This window comes from Sycon ciliatum, chromosome 10 (assembly GCF_964019385.1).
Source record: "Sycon ciliatum chromosome 10, ocSycCili1.1, whole genome shotgun sequence".
NCBI classification, from domain to species: Eukaryota; Metazoa; Porifera; class Calcarea; order Leucosolenida; family Sycettidae; genus Sycon; species Sycon ciliatum.
The window spans coordinates 4,886,841-4,913,886 of NC_088652.1; the positions used below are offsets into that span (position 1 = coordinate 4,886,841).

The following is a 27,046-nucleotide window of genomic DNA, read 5'->3' on the forward strand; positions in this document are numbered from 1 at the left end:
GGCTTCTATGACTTTCTTGGTGACATTTTGCAGGCTTATGAGACAGGCTTCTCTACAAGACAGGTATTTCTATGTATGTCAACACTAAAACCAGGCTTATGTGTGATTTAATGGGCCCAAAATTGCGGCTTCTATTCGAGGGCGGCTTCTATTCAAGTGCTGCTTCTATACAAGACTTTACGTTATCTAACACGGCAACCCGGCTGCAGATGCAGGTAGATGTATGCCGCTTGTGTCTGTGCACGCGCACACACACACACACACACACACACACACACACACACACACACACACACAAACACTTGTAATAGTTGTACTTGCTGCTCACTGCCAAAACTGGTCATGTGGGTTTCCCCGGGAGTTGGGAGAGAGATTCAAAAGGAATCTTGGAAAGATGGCTATTGAACCGGCCAACGGCCGACGCCCTCTGAAATCCCCAAAACTCTGGGTGGACTGGAAAATGATCCCACTTATGGGCTCACCACACCTCAGTACGTGGGTGGGGACAAGGTGCAGAAAAAGGATACACAGACACACACACAATAGGGAGCTGAACAGACAAGAGCCAGATAGATTGAGATTGCAGATTGGTTCGTTGTGGCTATTCACATCAAGACTAGACAAACTGCTCTATCGAAATGGCATGGCCTACAAAAACTGGATGAGGCGCAGCTGAGTAGGCTGCAAGTGCCAACTCATCACAGAATAGTCCGAAGAAAATACGGAAACAGTGAACGTAGATAAAGGGCTAGGAAATAGGAACAAGGACGGTTGCGTTCTATTGACAGCAGAAGTCAAAAATCCAGAATCAGAAGAGTAGAAGAAGAATACAAGTTCAGTGGAAATGAAAATACTGAAAATGAAGTGAAAATACAGAAAATATAATAAATCAGAAAACAGAACTAGGGGGGGGGGGGGGGAGTTGGGCAAAACGCGTAACAAATTGCTCTCAGCGTGAACGGGCAACATGGAGTAGGTTATTCCAACGCAAATTGGATGAATAGGGGACGAAGTGCTTAGTAATATACCCATTGACCAAAAACCTCTCGCCACGCGCAGCGATCGAGCAGCTTCGGTGCCAAGCAACGGCGCAACGAAAATAGAACGATAGAGAATAGATTCAAATTTCAAATGAAATGGGCATGATGACAACGGGTTAGGATCATGTCTGACAGCCATTTCGGCCAGCCGACCACTCCGCTTGACATGTATCAAGTCAGATACACAGCGGAAAAGAAGAGTATGGGGGATGCCCATGCTACACACGACAGTAGTAGCACTGCGGGCGTGTTCTATCCAGATTGCGCAGAGGAATTTTCTAGAATTTTCCCGGTCACATGTGCAATGTAGCTACACACGCATACGCGCACGCACACCGACAGCAAAATCGCAGGACACCACCGATAATGCACCAGGTCCATATCACACGGTCACATGATCAGGTCACATGGTCACATCACATGATGTTTGTCGCGCAGAGTTGATGTTTGTCATGAACATACGCTATCGAGACTAGTGAGCGCACTCAGGTCTCAGTCAACGGCGCCACTGAAGAAGTCGAAGTTGCCTTGGCAATGGTCAGCATTTCCTCCCAGTGCTTGTTCATCTATCAGCAAGAGCAGCACATGAAACGGCCACACAAAGACAGAGACACACGAAGACATACACGAACACAGACAGACAGACGGACACACACACACACACACACACACACACACACACACACACACACACACACACACACACACACACACACACACACACACAGGCACATGAGTGAACTGAGGTGGCCGAAAAAATCTGGCACCCCGATCCAATATCGCACTACAAGATGTAGGAAAAATGAGAATGTACTTCAAAGTACAGTTGCGCTCACTGAAATCCGACCCAAAGTGCAAAGCTGACGCCCTGGACCAGTTCCGATTACATCATTGTACGTGTACGTGCAGCCGCATTCATTCCACTTCCAGGGCGTCAAGGGACGTGGAAGTTGAGGGCACCAGCTTTGCAAGTTGGGCCGGATTTCAGCGAGCGCAACTTGTACATGCACCGGGGCCATGTGAAATCCAACATCGTGTAGCTGGTCAAGCTGAGTGTTGAGACCCCGGGGATGGACTTCATTCGGCACCACTGTACATGACTACACATACATCGGGGCTATGTGAAATCCAACATTGTATAGCTGGTAAAGATGAGAGTTGAGATCAAGGGGATTGATTTCATCCGGCACCACTCAGACTCTCCACGACTGTATACAACTACCCGCAAAGTCGCGTATTAAAGCCGGCCTTATTCCTGTAGAAGCTGATGTCAGGGCTACGCTTGTATTCACATCAGGCTTCTACTCAAACCAGGTATTTCTATGTGTGTCAGCACTAAGACCAGGCTTATGTGATGACAGTGTATCTTGAAAAATCAGGCGTGTATTCAAAACAGGCTTCTGTACGAGACAGGCTTTAATACAAGATACTACGGTATACATACATGTACACCAGGGACATGCGAAAACCAATCTTATACAGCTGTTAAATGCGAGAGCTGAGATCCAAAGAATGAAGTCCACCCAGCACCAATGTAGCATGTCAATGCACTTACTTGTTGCTGGTGGCGCATAAGCTTTTCTAAATATTGTATCAATCCAGCCCTGAACTCCTTCAAACGTTCAGTCTATACACACACAGTTAGTGGCACGAGTGAGTGAGAGAGAGAGAGAGAGAGAGAGAGAGAGAGAGAGAGATAGATAGAGAGTGAGTGAGAGAGAGAGAGAGAGAGAGAGAGAGAGAGAGAGAGAAAGGGAGGAGGGAGATAGAGATAGATAGATAGATAGATTGAGAGAGAGAGAGAGAGAGAGAGAGAGAGAGAGAGAGAGAGAGAGAGAGAGAGGGAGGGAGGGAGAGAGAGAGTGTGTGAGAGAGAGTGTGAGAGAGAGAGAGAGAGAGAGAGAGAGAGAGAGAGAGAGAGAGAGAGAGAGAGAGAGAGAGAAAGGGAGGGGGGAGATAGAGATAGATAGATAGATAGAGAGAAAGGGAGGGAGAGAGAGAGAGAGAGAGAGAGAGAGAGAGAGAGAGAGAGAGAGAGAGAGAGAGAGAGAGAGAGAGAGAGAGAGAGAACATACATCAGTACGCACGCACACACGGACACCTCCCCCACACACACACATGCGCGCTCACAACCACCCAGACCAAAGTCCTCTCAGTAGTTTAGGTTGAAGGTTGAATATTGCAATATTCACAAATAATTCACATCACACTGAAATAGACTAGTGGCTGAACTTGCACACTTCAGTATTGACCCTACACCAGCTACCTATTTCTAATATTATCTACCGTCTCAGTGTCCACAATACAATCATACCTCATACAGCTTGATCTCCTCCTGGATTGTCTTGGATATTGACTCAAACTCCTTCTGCCCTTCCTCCACACGCTTCTCCCACTGCATACAAGAGCGGAAAAGCAACAAGAGCAGCATCAGTAGCAACAGCAGCAGCCACAGCAACAGGAGAAGAAGAAAAGCTACTACAATGATTCAACAGAGCCCAGCAGCTTTTATCGATAGAGTTACTATGACGTAAGAGCAATGAGAACTGTTGATTGAGAAGCCACACTGCAGTCTGTGTCTTTGGCAGCACCGAGCTTTGCGGACAACGGCAAGAAATCATGAGTGTAGACCCTTCTGTCGGGCTTCATGTTAGGGATTGGTGGTGCAGTCTCTCTATACAGTCAAGCGTGCAAATAACGACCCCCGGTCTTGCACGAGAAAAAAAGGGTCGCCATTCGTAAGGCTGAAAATATGCTGTCAAATGGTAACTAGGTCTGAAGATTGGGTGGGTATTGTTGCTATACTCGAGGTTGTTATCACAAGGTTGATTGTACCCGTTGCCCACACCCCCCCCCCCCACACACGCACCCCCACGCCCGTACACACCCACACACAAAGCCGAAGCGGCACTACTACTCACCCGTGAGATTTCCTCGCGACAATAGTCCACCTTCTCTCGCTTCAGTGTCTTGGCCACTAGGAGTCGCGTCTCCTCGTCGCGTTTCTTCAGCAGGCTTGTCTGACTGCTCTGCCAGGACTGGAAGGCTAGGATACGCTGTTGGAAGCACGCCTGATGTTTACACACGTACACAAACACACATGTAGTGAGAAAAGTGGACAGACGAATAGACATATGCACACACACACGTGCACACACACACATACATACGACCATGCACATACACATACATGTACATATCTCACACTGTGCAACAACGACTGACGGTGTTGGAATTCGTGCGCTTTGCACACGATGGTTTCAATGGCAATCTACAAAACACGGCATCAGGGCCACACCGGGCGATACATTGAATGATAACTGGAGTACTCACTCGGATGGACGTCTGCATGGTCAGGTGGTCCTTGATCATTTCACTCATGATGAAGAAATCAGTATCCACCTACATAACAACAACAACATACAGAGACAGGCTAATAATAAGCCCATTACGCAATGACGTAATTTGTACCATGAACACCCTTCACAGCCACCTGCGCATGGTCGTCTGGGGGTGATGAACAGTGCATTGCTGATCCCAGCGTACTCACATGCATTACTCATACCTTCCATATTTGGCAATGCGCAATGCGCTTATTACTCGTACATACAAACATCAGAGAAAAAGAAGAAGAAAAAAAAGAAAGAGAGAAAGAAATCCTGGTGATGACGTAGACGACAAACCTGCTCATGTGGGAACATGGGCAAGGGACTAGAACAAGAAAAAAAGAAAAAAAAAGTAGCAGAGGATGGTTTCGATCCATCGACCTCTGGGTTATGGGCCCAGCACGCTTCCGCTGCGCCACTCTGCTCGATACATGAATTCCTTTCAAAAAGCCATCCATATCACTAGGGGCATTTTCGATTGGTAAGGATCGGTATCCCGATCCATATCACTAGAAGCATGTTTGATTGGTAAGGATCGGGATCCCGATCTCAGATCCGTCGGATCCTTCAGAGTCAACTGAACACTTTATTTTGGGATGGGACTTTGCTCTGGGCATGGAAATTCTGTCGTTATTCGCGAATTGTCGTTATATCCGCAGGCGTTATTAGCGAAGTTGACTGTACGCACAAAGGTCACATTTGGATCCGTTGGATGCGGCCAACCCTGCGGATCCAAATCCGAAGGATCCGGATTCGACCAATCGAAGGGGTGCGAATCCAGTGGATCCGGATCCCGATCCTACCAATCGAACATGCCCTAGGTGATTCTGCATTTCAAATTTCGGAATGTTTTCCGACTGTCACCTTGGTATACTTCACACACAAAGTTCTACATGACAAGAGATAAATTTCGAAAGATCCAGATCCAGTGAGGACCCGGTTTCTCAATGTTTCAAATCCTAGTGTTTGTCTAGAAGTATTACCTGCTTCAAGCGTATTTGCTGGATGTTCTCATGAACTGTGGCGAACTGCGCCAGAGCTTCGGAGAATTCCACATTGGTCTCACAGCCGCTGAGAATGTCCACACCCCTGCTCAGTGCTGACGATGTGTTGGCTAAGTCTGAGTACAGGAATACACACAGAAATAAGAAAGGAACAGCAGCAGCAATCCCAGCAGCAGAGAAACAACAGCAGCGGCAGCAGCAGCAGCAGCAGCGGCGGCAGCAGCAGCAGCAGCAGCAGCAACAACAGGGGAGAGACAACCATTTTAGGTATACGGTTGCAACAAGTTGCACACACTGCAAACGCACATCGACAGTATACGGTTTGTCAATAAGCAATAGCAGTGGAGAGCAAAGCTCTTAAGTTAGTTGAGTAACCAGTGCAAATGGAGAACGAGATGGAGCGCAATGCAACACTGGCAGTGAGGCTAGAGACCATTCGCATGGGTGCTACTTGTAAGTCAAAACCTGAAAAAGAGCAGGCTTTCAGTTTAGCAAAAAAACAACAGTCGAATAACTCCCAATACCACGCAGGGCATAGCGGAATGCAGGCTATTGGCACACATGTGTTGCCACAAGTCACATGTCCAGTGTAAACGTAGTCAATCAAGCGGTGGGCATGGGGCACATGGCAGTAGAAAGTATTATGGGTGTACCAAGTCACTGACGTCATCGATGACGTAATCCCGATTTAACCCTAAAACCCGGGGCGATTTAACCCAAATTTTTCCGATTTAAAATTTGCGATTTAACCTAAAATCGGAGCGTTTTACATATGACATCATCAATGATGTAATGCGATTTAACCCTAAAAATCGGGGCATATTTACCCTAATAACCCCGGTAATCCTAACCCTATCACCATAGCGATAGCCCTAACCCTAACCCTATCACCATGGCGATTGCCCTAACCCTAATATTTCTGGTGACAAGAGTATATGAAAACCAGAGTATGCAGCTCGGATGGGTTGCCGTCACGGCGGAATTCCGTGATTACATCATTTTTGTGATGTAGTGCGTACAAGCAGGATTCAAGCAGGTCTCTTTCTGCACAACTGCAGCTCAGTTGTACGCACTACGCCATTTCCCGCTTCAGATCTGCGCGAAATATGATGTAATCACGGAATTCCGCCGTGACAGACACCCATAGTAGAAAAAGTCCCAAGCTGCACACTCTGGTTTTCATGTACTCTTGCTGGTGATGATAACTCCAAGATAACCCTAACCCTATCACCATGACGATAACCCTAACATTCCTGGTGACGATAAACCTAACTCTAACACCATGACGATAACCCTAATATTCCTGGTGACGATTACCCTAACCCTAACCCTATCACCATGACGATAACCCTAAATTTTGCTGGTGGTGATACTGTAGAACGGGTGATTTTAGCGAATTTAGCAATCTACTCATTTTCGCTAAAGTTTCAAGTCGCTAATCCGTTGAGACATTAATAGTGCACTGGTGATCCGTGAGTATAATCGCTGAAAATCGCTAAAATAAAACGTCGCTAGTTAACCGGTTGACAATGGGAAAAGCGCGTGGGAAAACGCTAAAATTAATAGTCGCTAAAATTACCCGTTCTACAGTAACCCTATCACCATGACGATAACCCTAATATTTCTGGTGAAGATAAACCTAACCCTAACGCCATGACGATAATCCTAATATTTCTGGAGACGATAACCCCAAGTTAACCCCCTAGTAGCCCTCGCAACCCTATCACCATGACAATCCTATTACCATGCCAACTCTACTCTTTTTATGTGTGCAGGTCCTACAGCTGAAGAAGTCCTCCTACGAGTGCTTTTTTTGTGTAGAGGGGACGGCTCGATACTGGGACGCTTTGACAGCCAAATTTGTATAGACCCAAACCGATCATCAGCGTTGATTTTTCACTCGAAATATGTTTGTGGAAGGAAACTGGCATGTTGAAGTTTGCTCTGGGGCCAGAGTCAATCGAACTGAGCCACTCCTTTGTGTTGACCCATTGCCTCCAAGTTGCCCAATTTTTCGCTTCAAAAAAGTTCAAATCAGAGGTGGCTCCAAACCGGACACGTTTTAGAGTGCACGTCAAGTTCACTCTGGGTCTGAAATTAGGTAATTGCTATCGCTCCACGACGGCCAGTACAGAGTAACAATAAGCCTTGTGTGTGCTTCCATTAGTTTTGATTGGTATGCGGTGCTTTATTGGCGAGAGGTGAGCCGCTGTTTACCTGCGACAAGAAGTTGATTTTTCGAAAGTCGTAAAACTCAAGTCGCAGTACGAAGCAACACGTCAAAAACTCACCTGCTTGATATGGCGCTTCTGGTCATCGCAGAGCCATGAAATTTTGGCTCGGAGTATAACACATCGTAGTCTCACTGTGACATATGTTTTCTAATCAAAATACCAAGAGAGAAAGTGAATATTGAGTCCGTTCCGGTTTGCAACCTATGTCCTATTTGAAACCGTCCCCTCTACAGATCACCACAACAACAACAACACTCAGCAAACCCTAATAATCTTATCAAGAGTAGATAAACAAGAGTGTGCAACTCCAGCTATGGGGTCTGCGACGGCAGAACTTCACATCACGTGATGAACCCGTGCACTCTAGTGCATGATAGATACTGGGTTGTACGCAGCCCAGCTTTGGGTACAACTCTCTTGTGGTCACTTTGCACTGTTTGCCAGCATAACCTTTTGAACCATGTCACGTGATGTGAAGTTCTGCCGTCGCAGCACAGCATAGAGGTTGTGCAGGCAGTTGCACACTCTTGGGTTATGTACTCTTGATCTTATGTGTACAGGTCATGTACCCTATTAGCAAATCTTGTTGTTATGTGCACAGATCCTATCGTTATGCCTTCACATCTTGATTGGGTAGTGAGTGGCGGTCACCATGATCATTCTCTTTATCGCGCGAGTTTCAACAATCTACCATGTGAATCCCACACGTTTCAAAGAGATATTCACCATGTAGTATTCACTCTACCGTCCAATTTACCCGCTTCACATCCTGAGCGGCGGACTCCATGATCATCGCGCAGAGTGTTAATGTTGAACTGCGCGCGCGCCGCACCCTTCCACCAACGAACATCAAACAACTGGGTGGGGATAAAAGTGATTGGATCCACCTTGATCAGTCCCATTCAACAAACCGACATCATGCTGTTTAGCTGTTCTCTGTGTGGAAAAACCATGACCGGCCTCAAGCGCGTTTGCGTGGGGATAAAAGTGATTGGATCCACCTTGTTCAGTCCCATTCAACAAAACCAGCTAATATGCTATTTAGCTGTTCCGTCTGCGCCAAAACTGCGACCGGCCTCCAGCCGTTCGTGGACCACTTGATGTCGAAGGGGCATCGCCAAAAGCTGGAGGCCGGTCTACAGCCCGAGTTTCTTTGTTCATGGTAAGTGATCTGTCGTGCAATTCTCTTTATTTGAAATACCAGAGATCTTATACATGTTTTGATCTGTTCCCCCATGCAGCGACAATCAATGGAGGGACATGACGTCCCTGAAGAAGCACGCAACAACAAGTCAACATATGGAGAACTATATGGCCAAGTTGGGTGCCTTCTACGGCCAGATCCCAACGAAGAGCATCATCACGCTCATGAAAGCCCAGATGGACCTAACTAATTTATTTAAAATCAACATATCTGTTAAATGTGTGTCTGGATGGGGGTCGAGCACTCATTTGACTGCATGCTCCGAGTCGATGGGTTTGGCATGTCGAAGTTCGATGTGATTGACGTAGTGGGTAGCTGCAAGTTCGTTGAACAGAGCGGAGGCAAACGTATGGCAGCTGTTTGTTACAACGTTGTAAATACCCTTGACGAGATTGGAGTCGTAGAGGAAATCTATCATATCCTGCAGATTTACATGTGATTGGTCAGCAATAATCTCCTCTATCGGAGTTTTTCGATTGGTGCTTCGATAGGAAGATCTCACGCTTGAACGAGTCTTGCCTCTGCATATGCTGACACCGTCGGTGGTTTTTTCCGCCGGCCACCACCAGTTTCTCGTTTGAAAGACGACGAAAGCGTGGAAAGCAATCAAATCCGTCGGTTGAAGGTACCACATGGGAGTTTTGTAAATGCCCGCCCAGATGATGGTCTCTTCACCTACGAGGGGTTTGAGATAGGTTTTGATGTCGGCGTTATCGATTCTCCATGCATCTTGCCCGATTTTATTCACGTTCGGGTGGAAGTACACGGCTTTATCGTAGTTAGCACCACCAAATTTGTGCACGAGCTCCGAAAGTCCGGACGAGATGTTCATGCACGAGGCAGACATGATGACGAGAGCATGAAAATTGCATGCAACCCTGTTGACGAATTGAGCATAATGATGCATGACGAAAGCAAGTAGAGTCTTTTTATACCGGCTCCTACGGCCAATGAGCACTCGTCAGCTCCGCATTATAGACGGCGCGCCGACTCCATTTCCTGAACATCATGGACCTGTGTGATCAATTCAACGCGCTCATCAATTACGCTCGACAGCTGGGGATGAGAGTACGTTCTTACCTTTGCGATCTGCAGCCAGACCCTCGAGAGCCGTGTGAAGAGATTTAAGATTTTTGCTGAGAGCATCATACTGTTTGTGCTTATCATCAAACCACTGCAAGACAGGAACATGAAGTATAAAGAAAAGAAATGAAACATGTGTTGCGAAGTTGTCGCGCAGACCGCGATAGCACTTAGCACAAGCCAACAATAACGCACTCGCTTAGCACCACACCAGAGAGGACTGAGAAGTTCTTACGTATAACAACGTTCCAGTTCACGTATGGAAGAAGAGAAGGCCAAATATGGTGTAGAAACAAACCATTATATGGCATAGCTAGAGTAAGGGGTGATAGTTACAAAACATCGTTACTATAGCAACAACAATGGCAACCGTGACGGAAACTTTAATATATGATGTGAGCGTATGTGCTGACTGAAATGAACTTACATTGTAACAGCTGCATTTACTTCTAATTGTTGCAAAAGAAGGATCCACGAGCGGGATTCGAACCCAGCACCCCTGTCTTTCCGGGACAGTGCCCTACCGATTAGGCTACCGGGGATCACACACACTCATGGGTCCTTCTTGCTACATAATTACATGGCTATTGCTTCACCGTCGTCATGGTAACGACATCGTTCACGACAACATGGTTGGTTATCACCGAAAAGGAAAGAGTTTCACAACTCCGTGACGGACTTGGCTTGGGTTTCCGAAGATTTGTGCACAGGGTTCGTAGCACAACATATACACAAAATTTCAGGGGATATTCAGGGGCATTTCAAGGGTATTCACAGATGTCATACAGTCGCTAGACACCACATATCCGTAGCCAAGCAGAGGTTCACTGATTCAGAATGTCAATAATCGAAGATTTGATCATCAATAAAATACTACAAGTAGTAGAGCCACCGTCACCATCGAGCTTCTCCATCGCTGAGTTCTTAGCGAACTAGCCAGTCTTTGTACGGGTCCAAAAACAACCAGCGATCGTTGAAAACACACTTGCCTTTCGGCATGGAGAACAAGTACAACTCTGTAAAATGTCTTCGGCATTCCGAAAAAAAACTGAAGACACTTTGTCTTGTTGAAGGCCAAAACAAACAAATAAAACGGAAAAGCAGTTGCAGTGACGCATGCATGCATGCACACACACACACTTGTACTTTCTTGTACTTGTTGCTCACTGCCAAAACTGGTCACGTGGGTCTCCCCGGGAGAGGGGAGAGAGACTCAAAAGGAATCTTGGAAAGATGACTCAATTGGCTATTGAACCGCCCAACGGCCGACGCCCCCTGAAATCCCCAAAACTCTGGGTGGACTTGAAAATGATCCCACTTATGGGCTCACCACACCTCAGTAAGTGGGTGAGGACAAGGTGCAGAAAAAGGATTGACGGCATCAGGGTATCCGTCCCGGGATCCAACTACAGTTACCCCGGCCCCCAGTGAAGGTAATACAGGTAGACTCCCTTTAATTCGAACCTCAAATTGCCAGGACCTAACTTCGAATTATCCAGAACTTCTAATTATCCAAATGCAGCCCCATGCACTGATATGTATGTCAAAATGCTTGAAATCGCAGGCCGAATATTTTTTGCACATTTTTATTTGCATCAACGAAACATAGGTGGTCGTACCGGTCATGTACAACGGGTCATCAAAACACTGGATCGACACAAAATCATTTTGACATTATCTTCATCTTCTAGTGAAGAGGTAACAGTCACTGCAGCTTTCCTGAAACAATTATTTCAACGGAAAAGAACTGCGCTGCCTAATCCGCGTCATGAAAGGCCGTCGGACAGCAGCACCGGACAGCAGCACGTCGTTCTGAAGAACGGAAGTGGAGCATAGGCATAGACAATATTTACGACAATAGTGTTGTTGTGCGCCAACATCTCTGCGCACGCGCTGGCGCGGCAAGAAAGGCCATCGAGATCTGCGAAGAGAGTCAGCCACCTGGAAGAAGTCGTCTTCAATCAAACCTTTGCAATTTGCCTCGCACGGGCTTGAATCAAATTTCGAGAGAAGGTGGGTTTCTTGAACGCTATAGTCGATCCTGCAGCGGACCATTGATCGATTTTCGAGCTACTCTTGGCTAGAGAAGGAGAAAAGAATGAACTTCGAATTACAAGGATAGCAACTCAATCTCACTTCGAAATAAGCGTTCAAAGGACATAGCCAATGTACTGTAAACAACTCGTCTGTACGAAGACTGGGTTCGAATTATCCAACCGGCGCACTTTTCGTACTTCGAAATATGCATTCAATTTTGACTTGAAGTGACTTGCAGAAGATCGGTACGACGAAAAAGTTCGAATTACACGGAATGTTCGAATTATACCGTATTCGAATTAGAGGGAGTCTATCTGTACTTGCTACTAGTGTGGGTGGCTAAATCAGAGTGGATCTGATACAAGCTTCATTAGCACCATGATTACACAAGAGTTAATCTAGCCAGAAGTAGTCCATGGTTAACAGGTATGTATACTTCAAATAGAAAGTATATGAATCCTGGAACCAACAAAGGTGGCAGGTACAACATTACACCTTCAAGCACACACACACACACACACACGTGCACGCACACGCTTGCACACACGCTTGCACACACACGCTTGCACACACACGCTTGCACACACACGCTTGCACACACACGCTTGCACACACACGCTTGCACACACACGCACGCACGCACGCACACACACACACACACAGGGCAAGCAGGCAAGCGGACAGCAAGACACGCACACCTAACGTGCAACCTTACGTCGTCCGACTCGGACATCCTCGCTGTGATCTTGGCAATGGCGTTGGTGACACCCTTGAACAGTTTCGTGACACCTTCGGTGCTCATCACGGAAACGCCAACAGGTTTCTCAATCTGCATAACACAGGCAGCACAGACCAAATTACTGCATAAGATTATGCACTGCAGTATCCAGCAGTTGCACTAGTAAGAAGAACTACCGTGACCCTAAGAGTGCATGTGAACTACACTCACACACAGTAAACCTGTGACTAGCGACCACCCCTTGGGGCCAGAGAAAGTGGTCTTTAGTGACAGGTGGTCCTTAGTTAGAGGTTTGCACCGCACAACCATAATAATGAATGTGAGACCGTCTGTGCCTGGCGAAGTGGTCTGCAGTTCTAGGCTGGTCGCTAGTTTACGGTGGTCTTTACAAGTGTAGTTACAGGTTTTACCAAGAGCACATAAACCAGAGTGTGCAAATGTGCATATCAGATCTGAAACACCGCAGTTCGTGCACGACGTCACCCTGATGAGGTCAGCCAAGCTGCGACTTGTGTACAGCTCAAATTTTTGTGTTTCACAGTCCGGAAATCAGCCAAGTTTGCATGATTTTAGACTGTTTTAGGATTTCGGTGTTTCTGTGTGACTGTGTACGCTGCGTACATCCGCTCGCAAGTAAATTCACCAGGCTATCCGTATCGAAAGATCGAAATCAGGACAAACTCAGTGACCTGCACCACCGTGACTGGTTACGCAACTTTTCACCGTACCTCTGGCTTACCATGCCGTCAGAAATGACGTACTGGACGGATTACGCTCCCACAGGAACCATCCTGAGTTGCATACTCTGGTTTATGTACTCTAGGATTTACTGTACTTGGTCTTCGATGCGAAGGTGCTTGGTTGAAGTAGCCTACACGAGCCAATTCGAAACCAGAATGCCAACTGATAACTTCCCGGTAAGGGCGCGTTCAGACTGGCGTAAAAAACAAGCGGAATGTGAAAGTTGTCAAGGTGAATCGCTCACGTGACGTTCCCGCCAGCGTAAACACGGAAAAGGTTTCCCACCACTCTGCAGGCCAGTGGAATGCAGATTCCGGCGGCACGCGGAGCGCTTTTGATATCCTTGCAGCACATGTTCCGTCTTTTCGTTTTATTTCAGCCTCTACTCTTGCAGTCCGACTGCATGCTTTTGAGTTTTGAGCTTTGACTTCTAGACTGCCAACTTCTCCCATCATGCCGAAATCTTTGTTCGACTCAGCAATTGAGAGGGAGTTCACGGAGCTGTACGTGGTGATTTTTGCGGGCCGCTCTGCAGACAAAACGCTTACTGCGAACGAGAAGCATACTCTGATCGCGGAGCGTATGAATGCCAACCAAGCCCCAAACACTCCGGACATAGTATTCTTTCCGTCGACAAGCACAAGCAAAAGCACAATGATCCAGTATCTCAACAGACTGAATTAGTTTATTTTGATATCCAACTCAAACTGAGTCAACTCAAATTTTTTCAAATGCCCAAGCTTCACATGTACTGGCCATTCCAGCGGGATACACGTGCAGTGTGATTGCGATTCCCGGGATTACGCTGCAGCTTTCCGGCGGCTATTCACGCCAGTCTGAACGCGCCCTAATCAGTTCTATAAGGGGACCTGGAGTGCAAAACACTGCTCTAAAATAACAATAGTGCACTGCAAATGAAGCCCAGACGCCTCAGGAGTGCAAGACTTCAAAAGTGTATATGCAAGCAATCAGTACGCAACTGCAGTTGGCCAAAAAACATCTACTTTGCAGTACAGCGAGAGAGAGAGAGAGAGAGAGAGAGAGAGAGAGAGAGAGAGAGAGAGAGAGAGAGAGAGAGAGAGAGAGAGAGAGAGAGAGAGCAGTGTGCAACAAAGACACTCCAACCTCAGGGACATTGATAATAAAAAAAACCCTGGTAAGGCATCCTCATCCTTGCGTCTAAAATAAGCGAACATTGAGGTATGCCAGAGCGAGCCTATGAGAATGGCTACATACCTCATGATTGGCCTGTAGAAACTCATGGAAGTCAGAGTCGAGACGCAAGAGCGGATGAGAAGCTACACGATTGAGATACCTGCAATAAAGGGGAGAGAAGTGAGAGAGAATGAGAGAGAATGAGTGAAAGAGAGAGAGAGAGAGAGAGAGAGAGAGAGAGAGAGAGAGGGAGGGAGGGGGGGGGGGGGAGATACACACACAGATGCATGCACACTTACACACACAGACAGACAAACGTACAGACAGACAGACGTACAGACTATCAGACAGACACACAACACACCATTAATATACCTATCCAGTCATACTAGAGTACCAGCTCTGCTGAAATCACAGTCAGTGAAAACGGGAATGGAAAAAAACACCACCATGCAAAATTCCGCTACCCATGGGTAGGGAATTCCAGTACCGTACCTCTGCAAGGCAGCACGCCTCCGTTCGACTAAGTCCATCGCTGCACACGATGTACTTGACTGGGCTTGCGGCTGGATGGCTCGACTACGCGTCATGCCCACAGCACTGCCCACGGTTGAAACTATGTATTTGATCAGGGCACAGGAAATGAAAAGCATATAGGTAGAAAAGAAAAGGCACCGTTGTGAGTTACAATTCAAACGCAAATCGTACAATGAGATTGCAATTTAGATGCTCTATTTGGGTACATGGGGAGGGAAGAGAGGGAGAAGAAGCGGGAGAGAGAGATGGAGAGATGCAGAGATACAGAGAGAGAGAGAGAGAGAGAGACAGAGAGACAGAGAGAGAGAGAGAGAGAGAGAGAGAGAGAGAGAGAGAGAGAGACAGAGAGAGAGAGAGAGATAGACGAGAGAGACGAGAGAGAGAGAGAGAGAGACGAGAGAGAGACGAGAGAGAGAGAGAGGGAGGGAGAGAGAGAGTGAGAGAGAGAGAGTGAGAGAGAGCAACAGCAGGAGGAGCAGCAGTAACAACAGTAACAGCAACAATGAGATTGACACAATCATGAATGATCATACCTATGGTGTTAGACTCGGGCAGCTGTGGCAGCAGACAGCCTTTCTTCAGGTAGGTATTGACTAGACGAGACTGCAGCGATTGGAACTCGCTGTACTTGCGACGAACTGACACTTCAGAGCTGCGAAACTGAGGCAAATTGGTCTGAGAACGAATATAAAACGAACACAAGCGTAGAAAGTCGTCAGGCATAGAATCAAGCGTAAAGGAGTTACACAATTGAATGTATCCTCTCCTCAGGCTCTACCGCTATTTCTGAGAGTTGCTCCATCGTCATCACCAGGCACTACACATCTAGATCAAAACATGTCTTTAGCGGAACACAGCAGGATTAGAACTCAAGTTTCATCACTGCAAGGCTACCTAAAAAAACGTAAAGTTGGCACACTCGCGTTACCACCGGCTATAGAATAATTGTTTTGAGAAACACAGCCAGTTTAGAGAAGTTTCGCTCGTGCCAGGCCACCACCATGCCTGATTATACCAGGGTCAGAGATCGGGGGTGGGGGGTGGGGGTAGTAAGTCCCACAACCAATGCCCGACAAGGGGGGTATGTCTCACAACCAATGCCCGACAAGGGGGGGGGGGGCAAGCACACGGTTACCTTAGTTGTGATATGGTAGGTTAGATAGGAAGACATGCCTTCGCCTTGCTTGATCGGTTCCGTCACCGTGACTTCCATCTGGTACAGCGCAGCTTCATCCATCTCCAGCTGCGGAAGAAAAAAGAGCATGGCAGAAATGAGAACCTTAGACAGGGGTGACTATGACACAATTTGGGGTGTTGCATTTCTTTTATAAATTCTATCGGTCTTTCAGTAAGCACGGGTACCTTTGTAACAATTGGCATACAGCACTGTTCTGTGTCGAAGAGCTGTGGGATTAGCCTCGTAGCAAGAGTGCATAAACAAGTATGCAACTGTGGTTATGGGCCAGTGCGCGGCGCGCTGCCTTCATTACGTAACTTGCCTCCATCACGCTCTGAAAGCATGCACTTAAACCCACAGTTTCTCGTACGAGCCCATCCGTTTTTGCTGGATTCATTCCAGTACCTACGCGATCTCTAAATTTTGGCGCGTGAACTCGAGTTCCGTACGAAAATTCATTTCAAACCAGAGGGAAAGCGCGGTGTTTGATTTTCCGCAATGCGCGGACTGCAGCTGAATGATGTAATGAAGGCAGTGCGGCGAGTGCGCCGTGCATCTGGCCCATAGAAAAGAGATCACAGTTGCATACTCTTGTTTATGGACTCTTGCTCGTAGTCTAGGTCATTCTTATAAAAAATCCAATGTATTACAGTGTATGCACAGTTGAGTCACTGTGTATATATCGGTATGCTGTGCTTGGTGAAATCCTAGCCTGTTCGTTCTCAGCGCCCGACAGTAGTGCACTGAGGCACAGCTGTAGGTTGGCATTGTTTGTCTCACCGCCGTCTTCCTTCCTCTGTCGAACAATTGATCACGGCTAGAGAATGTCAAGACCAGTCCTTCATGGCCATTTAGCCGTTCTACAGTTCTGGCTAGAGAAATTCAACCTCATGAATAAAGTAGCGCCTTGCTCGAGTGCAATGAATAGTGTGTGTGTGTGTGTGTGTGTGTGTGTGTGCGCGCGTGTGTGTGTGCGGTGCTAGGGCTGCTAGCGTTCGGCACTATTTTATTCATGAGATCAAAGTTCTCGGGCCAGGACTTTAGATTGTATCTGGTCAAAGAGACTGCTGTTACTTCTTGCAAAGACTGCACCCTGAGCGCTGGGGAGCTGCATGTTTGAACCATTGCTTTGAAATTTGATTACCATAGTCTACAGTCATAGTGCATTATAAAGTCTGTGCACATAGCTACAGTGTTCAGACCATGCTTCAGGTGACGTCGGGCACCTTTTCAAGCTGCAACTGCAGGTGTATGGATGTACGTACAGTAAAACTTGTCACGGCCAACACTGGTGGCAACCACCTGCCCCAGAGGGACACTACCACTAGGAGAGACAAAACTGTCATGCATGATCGAAGTAAAAAAAAGCATGCGTGCGCGTCAACAGATTCTTCAAAACGCGGCCGTATATCATGCGTGTGTGCACAAGCAGTTTATCTCCCCCTGCTCCTTATTTACGCAGGCAGTTACTGCAGTAGTGCAGGGATGTTGTGCAGAGTTGATGCACCTAACATCTTTCTGTGAGAACCGGACCTAGGAGAAGGCAATCATGCCTGTGCATTTGGTGAAGTAAAATAAAAGTCAACAACAACAACCGAATCAGTGCAGGTCATCCTGAATAGCACTCTACTTTGCTCCTTCCCATAGCAATCTAGAGTACAGCCAGACCTCGCTTTATTTATTTATTTATTTCACTCCACTCGTGGTTCATGACCAATTGGCACGCAAAGTGCGAGAGAGGGGTGATAGCCAACCACGGCAACTTATCCGGTCCTCTTTTATCCGGATCCCTCGCAATCCAGAAAAAAATCGTTGGTTACCGATTTGCAGCATATGTCCTGCATACATACAGTATGTGACTGTGTTCGATTATCCGGTTCCCTCGCCTGTCCGGGTATTTTCGTGGAAAACGTTTGTGTGCGGTTAAGCGAGGTCTGACTGTACCGGACAGTGAGCGTTCAGCCTCATGAAAATTGTAGCGAAATGTCTAAGTCCACAGGATAGTGTCTGTGGTGCTAGGGATAGCGCTCAGCGCTAGTAGTCATAACCTGAATTGCAGCAATCACCAATTATTAGAATTACAGATGGAGCGGACTCGCCCCCTTCTATTTACACTGCAACGTTCGAACACATTTTCGTAGTTAAAACAACGTTTCGGCATATAGCCCTCATCAGGTTTGCAATGATGTGCACTCTACAAAGGAGCAGCAAATATACTGTGCTGTGCTGTGTTTGCGCCAAATGTGTCAGCTACAAAGGTGGCGAAAGGGATTGGTGATATATTAATATCCAGATACGATATATTCACAGTAGTGCCCAGCCAGCATTAGTGTTTACTTGCGGCCGCAAGTTGCGGATTTCAACAGCTTCTCGCAGTTTTCTGCTTGCTCTGTCGCCTGCCCTTGCCAGGACTGACACAGCCGAGAACACACTATCCGCAGCAGCTATACTCTCGCCAGAATGTTTGTCGCGCACGTGGTCACCCCATGGCTTATCGAGAGTGCGACGGCGTGCCTCGCCATTGTGCTCCCGAATTCTTGTTTCCAAGGAGCGTTCCGTCTCCCCTACATACGTTTCCCGGCACCATTTGCATTGCAATTCGTAGACTACATTCTTTTTCATACATACTCGTTCGCCTCCAGACTGACAGGTAATGCAAGGCCCTAGTGGACGTCCTCTCCGTCTTTTTTCAGTAATGTTGGGCTCGTTTACGCACTTGGGTGGTAACAGCGCCGAACGGCACAGTTGACGCCTGAGGCTGCCCGAGTGCTCGTATACGACACGTACCGGCAACTTGTATTTCCGTATTGCTTTGTTCACATGGTGGTGTACTTCATCGGACTTGAACGGTAGTTTAAGGAAGGCAGAGCGGGGATTACCGCGTCGTCTACGCCGAGGTTTCCTGGCAGCTTCCCTTGCTTCCGATATGATACTGTCTGGGTAGTTATTTATGCGCAGTTGTTTGTGTATTTTTTGTTCGCTCTCGGCTTGCATCATGGGGTTAGACGATAGTCGCTGTGCCCTTAGAAATTGAGATTGAGCAACGGCTAACTTGATGTGGTGAGGAACTGCCGATGAATAATCCACCAGTAGGCCACTACTGCATGCCTTCTGGAACAATTTGAATGACAGCTCTCCGGTTTGCCCAACCGCGATCGTTACGTCCATGTAGTCTATGCAGCCACTGTCACAACTTAATTCATGCGTGAATTTGATACGTTCGTGGCTGGCGTTGAATCTTTCTATGAGCTCCAGAAGGCGCTGCCTACCATGTGTCCACAGGATGATGATATCGTCGATGTATCGTCTGAACAGAATAGGTTGGAAGGGTGAGTCCTGAAGAAGTCGTGTCTCAATGGTGTGCATAAACAGGATGGCAAATGGAGGTGCCAGGTTGTTCCCCATAGCAACCCCATCTAGCTGGTGGTAGATCTGTCTGCCAAATCTGAAGAAGTTATGACCCAGAACAAACTTCAGTAGTGTCCTGACTTGGGTCACGCTCAGCCCGAGCATATCAACTCTGTTATAGTGTTGCTCTAGCACGTCACTAACGGCATTCACGCCCTCTTCGATCGGTATGCTGGGATACAAACCCACCACATCCATCGTAGCCAGAATCGTTCCAGCAGGTGCTTTAAGGCCAGGGTATATGGTGCGGATATTGTCTAGCGCGTCTTTGGTGTTGATGAGGTGCGATGGGACAAATGCAAGCAGTTGATGCAATATGCGTTCGAGAACCACCGAAATTCCTGTGACTGGACTGTCACAAGCAGAGACAACAGGTCGGAGGGGCAAATTTTGCTTGTGGTCCTTTGGAAGACCGTATAGTTCCGGGAATCGTGTGTCATGAGGGAGTATTGCAGTCAGAAGATCAGGATCCATATTCGTGCATTGCTCTTCCAGTATGGATTTAACCTCTTTCTCATACGCAGTGATAGTTAGATCCACTTTTCTGTACATAGTGCTGTCAGACAGAAGTGCCTCTGCCTTCTCCAGGTAGAGTTCCTGTTTCATAGCTACTAGCTTCTTGCTCTTGTCGGATTGCTTTATCACTACACTGGGGTCATGACGAAGTTCTCTCAGTCCGTCGCGTTCCTCTTGCGTCATATTATGCTTGGGAGGTCTTTGTTTGCCATATGCTGCCAAAACTTCGTCCTTGAAGTTGGCCATCTTTCTTTCCCCATCCTGGCTCATTCTGGGCGGTTGCTTGAAGCCATGCTTCTTTAGCTTCCACAGCCTGCGATCACACTCGGTACCGGTATCGTGGTCGTCCTCTGGCTGGTCCACACCCTGAGGCCGCGCCTGCTGCCATCTCAAAGTGTAGGCCATCCGTTCTACGGAGGTGACCACTTCTGATTTCTCACGACTGGTTAACTTGCCCGTGGACGGTACAAAACCGGGTCCCAGTTCCAATACCCGTCTGGCATTGTCTGTTACACACGAGTCCATGACAAGCGTTCGCCGAGAATGCTCCATTTCCGTCCGGCCGGGACTACCCAGGGCTGTCCCACTCTGGTAGGACGACGCGGGCAAACATGCCTCATGCGCTTCCCTGGCATCTTCTTGGGCTTGAAGCCTAGACAGCTTCCATCGAAGCCTTGCATTGGTACGGATGCGCTCCTCCGTAACCACACAGCGCCGCAGGGCGCGAATACGCACGTAGTCCTCCCTGGAAAACGACCAAAGCTGTTCGCAGAAGTACCGGCACTGTCTTGTACGGAAGTCCCTTTCTGCGCACTTGTCCTGTATTGCGTCGCTCAGAAGTCGGAGACAGTACTGGAAGCGTCTTTGCTGTCGAACACTCTTGTGCCTTGAGGCTGGAGGTGGCCGAACCGATTGCGTGATGAACCGTGGGATGATACGCTCCCGCCGGCATTGAAGAAGAAACGACAACTGGCACTGGCTCCTCTGGAGTTTGCACCCCCATTGCAAGTATCGCCATGGCGCCTCGCTCCTAGAAGAGGAGAACCAAGAGATTAGAAGCGGTGAGGCCTCCTGCAGTTTCATACAGAATTACAGATGGAGCGGACTCGCCCCCTTCTATTTACACTGCAACGTTCGAACACATTTTCGTAGTTAAAACAACGTTTCGGCATATAGCCCTCATCAGGTTTGCAATGATGTGCACTCTACAAAGGAGCAGCAAATATACTGTGCTGTGCTGTGTTTGCGCCAAATGTGTCAGCTACAAAGGTGGCGAAAGGGATTGGTGATATATTAATATCCAGATACGATATATTCACAGTAGTGCCCAGCCAGCATTAGTGTTTACTTGCGGCCGCAAGTTGCGGATTTCAACAGCTTCTCGCAGTTTTCTGCTTGCTCTGTCGCCTGCCCTTGCCAGGACTGACACAGCCGAGAACACACTATCCGCAGCAGCTATACTCTCGCCAGAATGTTTGTCGCGCACGTGGTCACCCCATGGCTTATCGAGAGTGCGACGGCGTGCCTCGCCATTGTGCTCCCGAATTCTTGTTTCCAAGGAGCGTTCCGTCTCCCCTACATACGTTTCCCGGCACCATTTGCATTGCAATTCGTAGACTACATTCTTTTTCATACATACTCGTTCGCCTCCAGACTGACAGGTAATGCAAGGCCCTAGTGGACGTCCTCTCCGTCTTTTTTCAGTAATGTTGGGCTCGTTTACGCACTTGGGTGGTAACAGCGCCGAACGGCACAGTTGACGCCTGAGGCTGCCCGAGTGCTCGTATACGACACGTACCGGCAACTTGTATTTCCGTATTGCTTTGTTCACATGGTGGTGTACTTCATCGGACTTGAACGGTAGTTTAAGGAAGGCAGAGCGGGGATTACCGCGTCGTCTACGCCGAGGTTTCCTGGCAGCTTCCCTTGCTTCCGATATGATACTGTCTGGGTAGTTATTTATGCGCAGTTGTTTGTGTATTTTTTGTTCGCTCTCGGCTTGCATCATGGGGTTAGACGATAGTCGCTGTGCCCTTAGAAATTGAGATTGAGCAACGGCTAACTTGATGTGGTGAGGAACTGCCGATGAATAATCCACCAGTAGGCCACTACTGCATGCCTTCTGGAACAATTTGAATGACAGCTCTCCGGTTTGCCCAACCGCGATCGTTACGTCCATGTAGTCTATGCAGCCACTGTCACAACTTAATTCATGCGTGAATTTGATACGTTCGTGGCTGGCGTTGAATCTTTCTATGAGCTCCAGAAGGCGCTGCCTACCATGTGTCCACAGGATGATGATATCGTCGATGTATCGTCTGAACAGAATAGGTTGGAAGGGTGAGTCCTGAAGAAGTCGTGTCTCAATGGTGTGCATAAACAGGATGGCAAATGGAGGTGCCAGGTTGTTCCCCATAGCAACCCCATCTAGCTGGTGGTAGATCTGTCTGCCAAATCTGAAGAAGTTATGACCCAGAACAAACTTCAGTAGTGTCCTGACTTGGGTCACGCTCAGCCCGAGCATATCAACTCTGTTATAGTGTTGCTCTAGCACGTCACTAACGGCATTCACGCCCTCTTCGATCGGTATGCTGGGATACAAACCCACCACATCCATCGTAGCCAGAATCGTTCCAGCAGGTGCTTTAAGGCCAGGGTATATGGTGCGGATATTGTCTAGCGCGTCTTTGGTGTTGATGAGGTGCGATGGGACAAATGCAAGCAGTTGATGCAATATGCGTTCGAGAACCACCGAAATTCCTGTGACTGGACTGTCACAAGCAGAGACAACAGGTCGGAGGGGCAAATTTTGCTTGTGGTCCTTTGGAAGACCGTATAGTTCCGGGAATCGTGTGTCATGAGGGAGTATTGCAGTCAGAAGATCAGGATCCATATTCGTGCATTGCTCTTCCAGTATGGATTTAACCTCTTTCTCATACGCAGTGATAGTTAGATCCACTTTTCTGTACATAGTGCTGTCAGACAGAAGTGCCTCTGCCTTCTCCAGGTAGAGTTCCTGTTTCATAGCTACTAGCTTCTTGCTCTTGTCGGATTGCTTTATCACTACACTGGGGTCATGACGAAGTTCTCTCAGTCCGTCGCGTTCCTCTTGCGTCATATTATGCTTGGGAGGTCTTTGTTTGCCATATGCTGCCAAAACTTCGTCCTTGAAGTTGGCCATCTTTCTTTCCCCATCCTGGCTCATTCTGGGCGGTTGCTTGAAGCCATGCTTCTTTAGCTTCCACAGCCTGCGATCACACTCGGTACCGGTATCGTGGTCGTCCTCTGGTCCGTACCAATGCAAGGCTTCGATGGAAGCTGTCTAGGCTTCAAGCCCAAGAAGATGCCAGGGAAGCGCATGAGGCATGTTTGCCCGCGTCGTCCTACCAGAGTGGGACAGCCCTGGGTAGTCCCGGCCGGACGGAAATGGAGCATTCTCGGCGAACGCTTGTCATGGACTCGTGTGTAACAGACAATGCCAGACGGGTATTGGAACTGGGACCCGGTTTTGTACCGTCCACGGGCAAGTTAACCAGTCGTGAGAAATCAGAAGTGGTCACCTCCGTAGAACGGATGGCCTACACTTTGAGATGGCAGCAGGCGCGGCCTCAGGGTGTGGACCAGCCAGAGGACGACCACGATACCGGTACCGAGTGTGATCGCAGGCTGTGGAAGCTAAAGAAGCATGGCTTCAAGCAACCGCCCAGAATGAGCCAGGATGGGGAAAGAAAGATGGCCAACTTCAAGGACGAAGTTTTGGCAGCATATGGCAAACAAAGACCTCCCAAGCATAATATGACGCAAGAGGAACGCGACGGACTGAGAGAACTTCGTCATGACCCCAGTGTAGTGATAAAGCAATCCGACAAGAGCAAGAAGCTAGTAGCTATGAAACAGGAACTCTACCTGGAGAAGGCAGAGGCACTTCTGTCTGACAGCACTATGTACAGAAAAGTGGATCTAACTATCACTGCGTATGAGAAAGAGGTTAAATCCATACTGGAAGAGCAATGCACGAATATGGATCCTGATCTTCTGACTGCAATACTCCCTCATGACACACGATTCCCGGAACTATACGGTCTTCCAAAGGACCACAAGCAAAATTTGCCCCTCCGACCTGTTGTCTCTGCTTGTGACAGTCCAGTCACAGGAATTTCGGTGGTTCTCGAACGCATATTGCATCAACTGCTTGCATTTGTCCCATCGCACCTCATCAACACCAAAGACGCGCTAGACAATATCCGCACCATATACCCTGGCCTTAAAGCACCTGCTGGAACGATTCTGGCTACGATGGATGTGGTGGGTTTGTATCCCAGCATACCGATCGAAGAGGGCGTGAATGCCGTTAGTGACGTGCTAGAGCAACACTATAACAGAGTTGATATGCTCGGGCTGAGCGTGACCCAAGTCAGGACACTACTGAAGTTTGTTCTGGGTCATAACTTCTTCAGATTTGGCAGACAGATCTACCACCAGCTAGATGGGGTTGCTATGGGGAACAACCTGGCACCTCCATTTGCCATCCTGTTTATGCACACCATTGAGACACGACTTCTTCAGGACTCACCCTTCCAACCTATTCTGTTCAGACGATACATCGACGATATCATCATCCTGTGGACACATGGTAGGCAGCGCCTTCTGGAGCTCATAGAAAGATTCAACGCCAGCCACGAACGTATCAAATTCACGCATGAATTAAGTTGTGACAGTGGCTGCATAGACTACATGGACGTAACGATCGCGGTTGGGCAAACCGGAGAGCTGTCATTCAAATTGTTCCAGAAGGCATGCAGTAGTGGCCTACTGGTGGATTATTCATCGGCAGTTCCTCACCACATCAAGTTAGCCGTTGCTCAATCTCAATTTCTAAGGGCACAGCGACTATCGTCTAACCCCATGATGCAAGCCGAGAGCGAACAAAAAATACACAAACAACTGCGCATAAATAACTACCCAGACAGTATCATATCGGAAGCAAGGGAAGCTGCCAGGAAACCTCGGCGTAGACGACGCGGTAATCCCCGCTCTGCCTTCCTTAAACTACCGTTCAAGTCCGATGAAGTACACCACCATGTGAACAAAGCAATACGGAAATACAAGTTGCCGGTACGTGTCGTATACGAGCACTCGGGCAGCCTCAGGCGTCAACTGTGCCGTTCGGCGCTGTTACCACCCAAGTGCGTAAACGAGCCCAACATTACTGAAAAAAGACGGAGAGGACGTCCACTAGGGCCTTGCATTACCTGTCAGTCTGGAGGCGAACGAGTATGTATGAAAAAGAATGTAGTCTACGAATTGCAATGCAAATGGTGCCGGGAAACGTATGTAGGGGAGACGGAACGCTCCTTGGAAACAAGAATTCGGGAGCACAATGGCGAGGCACGCCGTCGCACTCTCGATAAGCCATGGGGTGACCACGTGCGCGACAAACATTCTGGCGAGAGTATAGCTGCTGCGGATAGTGTGTTCTCGGCTGTGTCAGTCCTGGCAAGGGCAGGCGACAGAGCAAGCAGAAAACTGCGAGAAGCTGTTGAAATCCGCAACTTGCGGCCGCAAGTAAACACTAATGCTGGCTGGGCACTACTGTGAATATATCGTATCTGGATATTAATATATCACCAATCCCTTTCGCCACCTTTGTAGCTGACACATTTGGCGCAAACACAGCACAGCACAGTATATTTGCTGCTCCTTTGTAGAGTGCACATCATTGCAAACCTGATGAGGGCTATATGCCGAAACGTTGTTTTAACTACGAAAATGTGTTCGAACGTTGCAGTGTAAATAGAAGGGGGCGAGTCCGCTCCATCTGTAATTCTGTATGAAACTGCAGGAGGCCTCACCGCTTCTAATCCCACCAATTATTAGTGATAATAAATTATAATCAAACACAAAACGGCGCTACTGCTATTCGCTTCATATACATTGCATACTGCGAACTTGAAACTTGAAAAGGTTTATGCACTGATATCTCAATCAGTGAATTATTATTATTTTCCGAGCTCCGTTGAATTCACCCATTTCCTGTGCGGTGTTTGTGTTGGGAATGGATCCGATACACAAAGTGTTTCATGATTCACCATCAAGCACAAGCCAACGTAGGGGGGTGAAGCCGGTGCAAGTTAGTTAGTTACCAAGAAAGGATGGTAAACCGTATGGTGCGTAGTCAAACAATATGAATGAACTTGGACTCACAGTCGCGCTCTCCGTAGCACCACCATCTGACTGAGCTTTCAGGAAAGCCTCGAACTCGGCCTCGAGTTCGTCGGTCATGCGCCCCGTCGCTTCTCCATCCCATTCAGCTGGCATGGTGGCTTCGGCAGCAGTGGCCTCTCCCTCGGTTTTGGGCGACTCCGAAGGAGAGTGGGAACCAGACGATTCCTCAGGAAATGTGTCCAAATTGGTGCCCACATGCAAGCTTTCTCCATCTGATACCGGAGTCGCCATCAGAACAGCTCCTCCGTCGACGCGCACCAAGACTACGTCCTCTGAATCTTCCGATAGATTTGAGAGAGACAAGCTCGGTCGAGGCGAGCTAGGCTGCTCTGTCGTTTCAGATGCCATCGTATCGCCACATCGACATCGCGATGAATGCACAGATCATAAAAAAAAACTTTCTCAAATCTCGTACAGCGTCTTCATCAGCATTCGATCGCGTTTCTGTTTGACATCTTCATGATCTTTGTCTGCCTTTGAGTCAGTGCCAGTGGAGTACAGCGGAGTCATCTGGTCTTGCTGCAAACGGAAATGTGATGTCACACGTAGATAGCATGCTA

At 47.9% G+C, this 27,046-nt stretch overlaps 1 protein-coding gene and 1 non-coding gene across 2 annotated transcripts; both read right to left on the minus strand.

The window, feature by feature from the left end:
- Positions 1-559: 559 nt before the first annotated feature.
- On the minus strand, positions 560-26,908 carry LOC135826501 (sorting nexin-2-like). Its single transcript, XM_065339108.1, has 13 exons — positions 26,466-26,908; positions 16,296-16,403; positions 15,694-15,835; positions 15,119-15,239; positions 14,705-14,783; positions 12,704-12,817; positions 9,949-10,042; positions 5,410-5,546; positions 4,374-4,442; positions 3,962-4,111; positions 3,355-3,435; positions 2,596-2,667; positions 560-1,606 (listed from the first exon to the last, which is right to left on the minus strand). Exons 1-13 carry the CDS (start codon positions 26,832-26,834, stop codon positions 1,526-1,528), a joined length of 1,617 nt encoding a protein of 538 aa, XP_065195180.1. The 5' UTR covers positions 26,835-26,908; the 3' UTR covers positions 560-1,525.
- Trnam-cau (transfer RNA methionine (anticodon CAU)) lies at positions 4,780-4,851 on the minus strand. Its single transcript has one exon. It is a non-coding gene; the product is annotated as a tRNA-Met (tRNA).
- Positions 26,909-27,046: the final 138 nt, after the last annotated feature.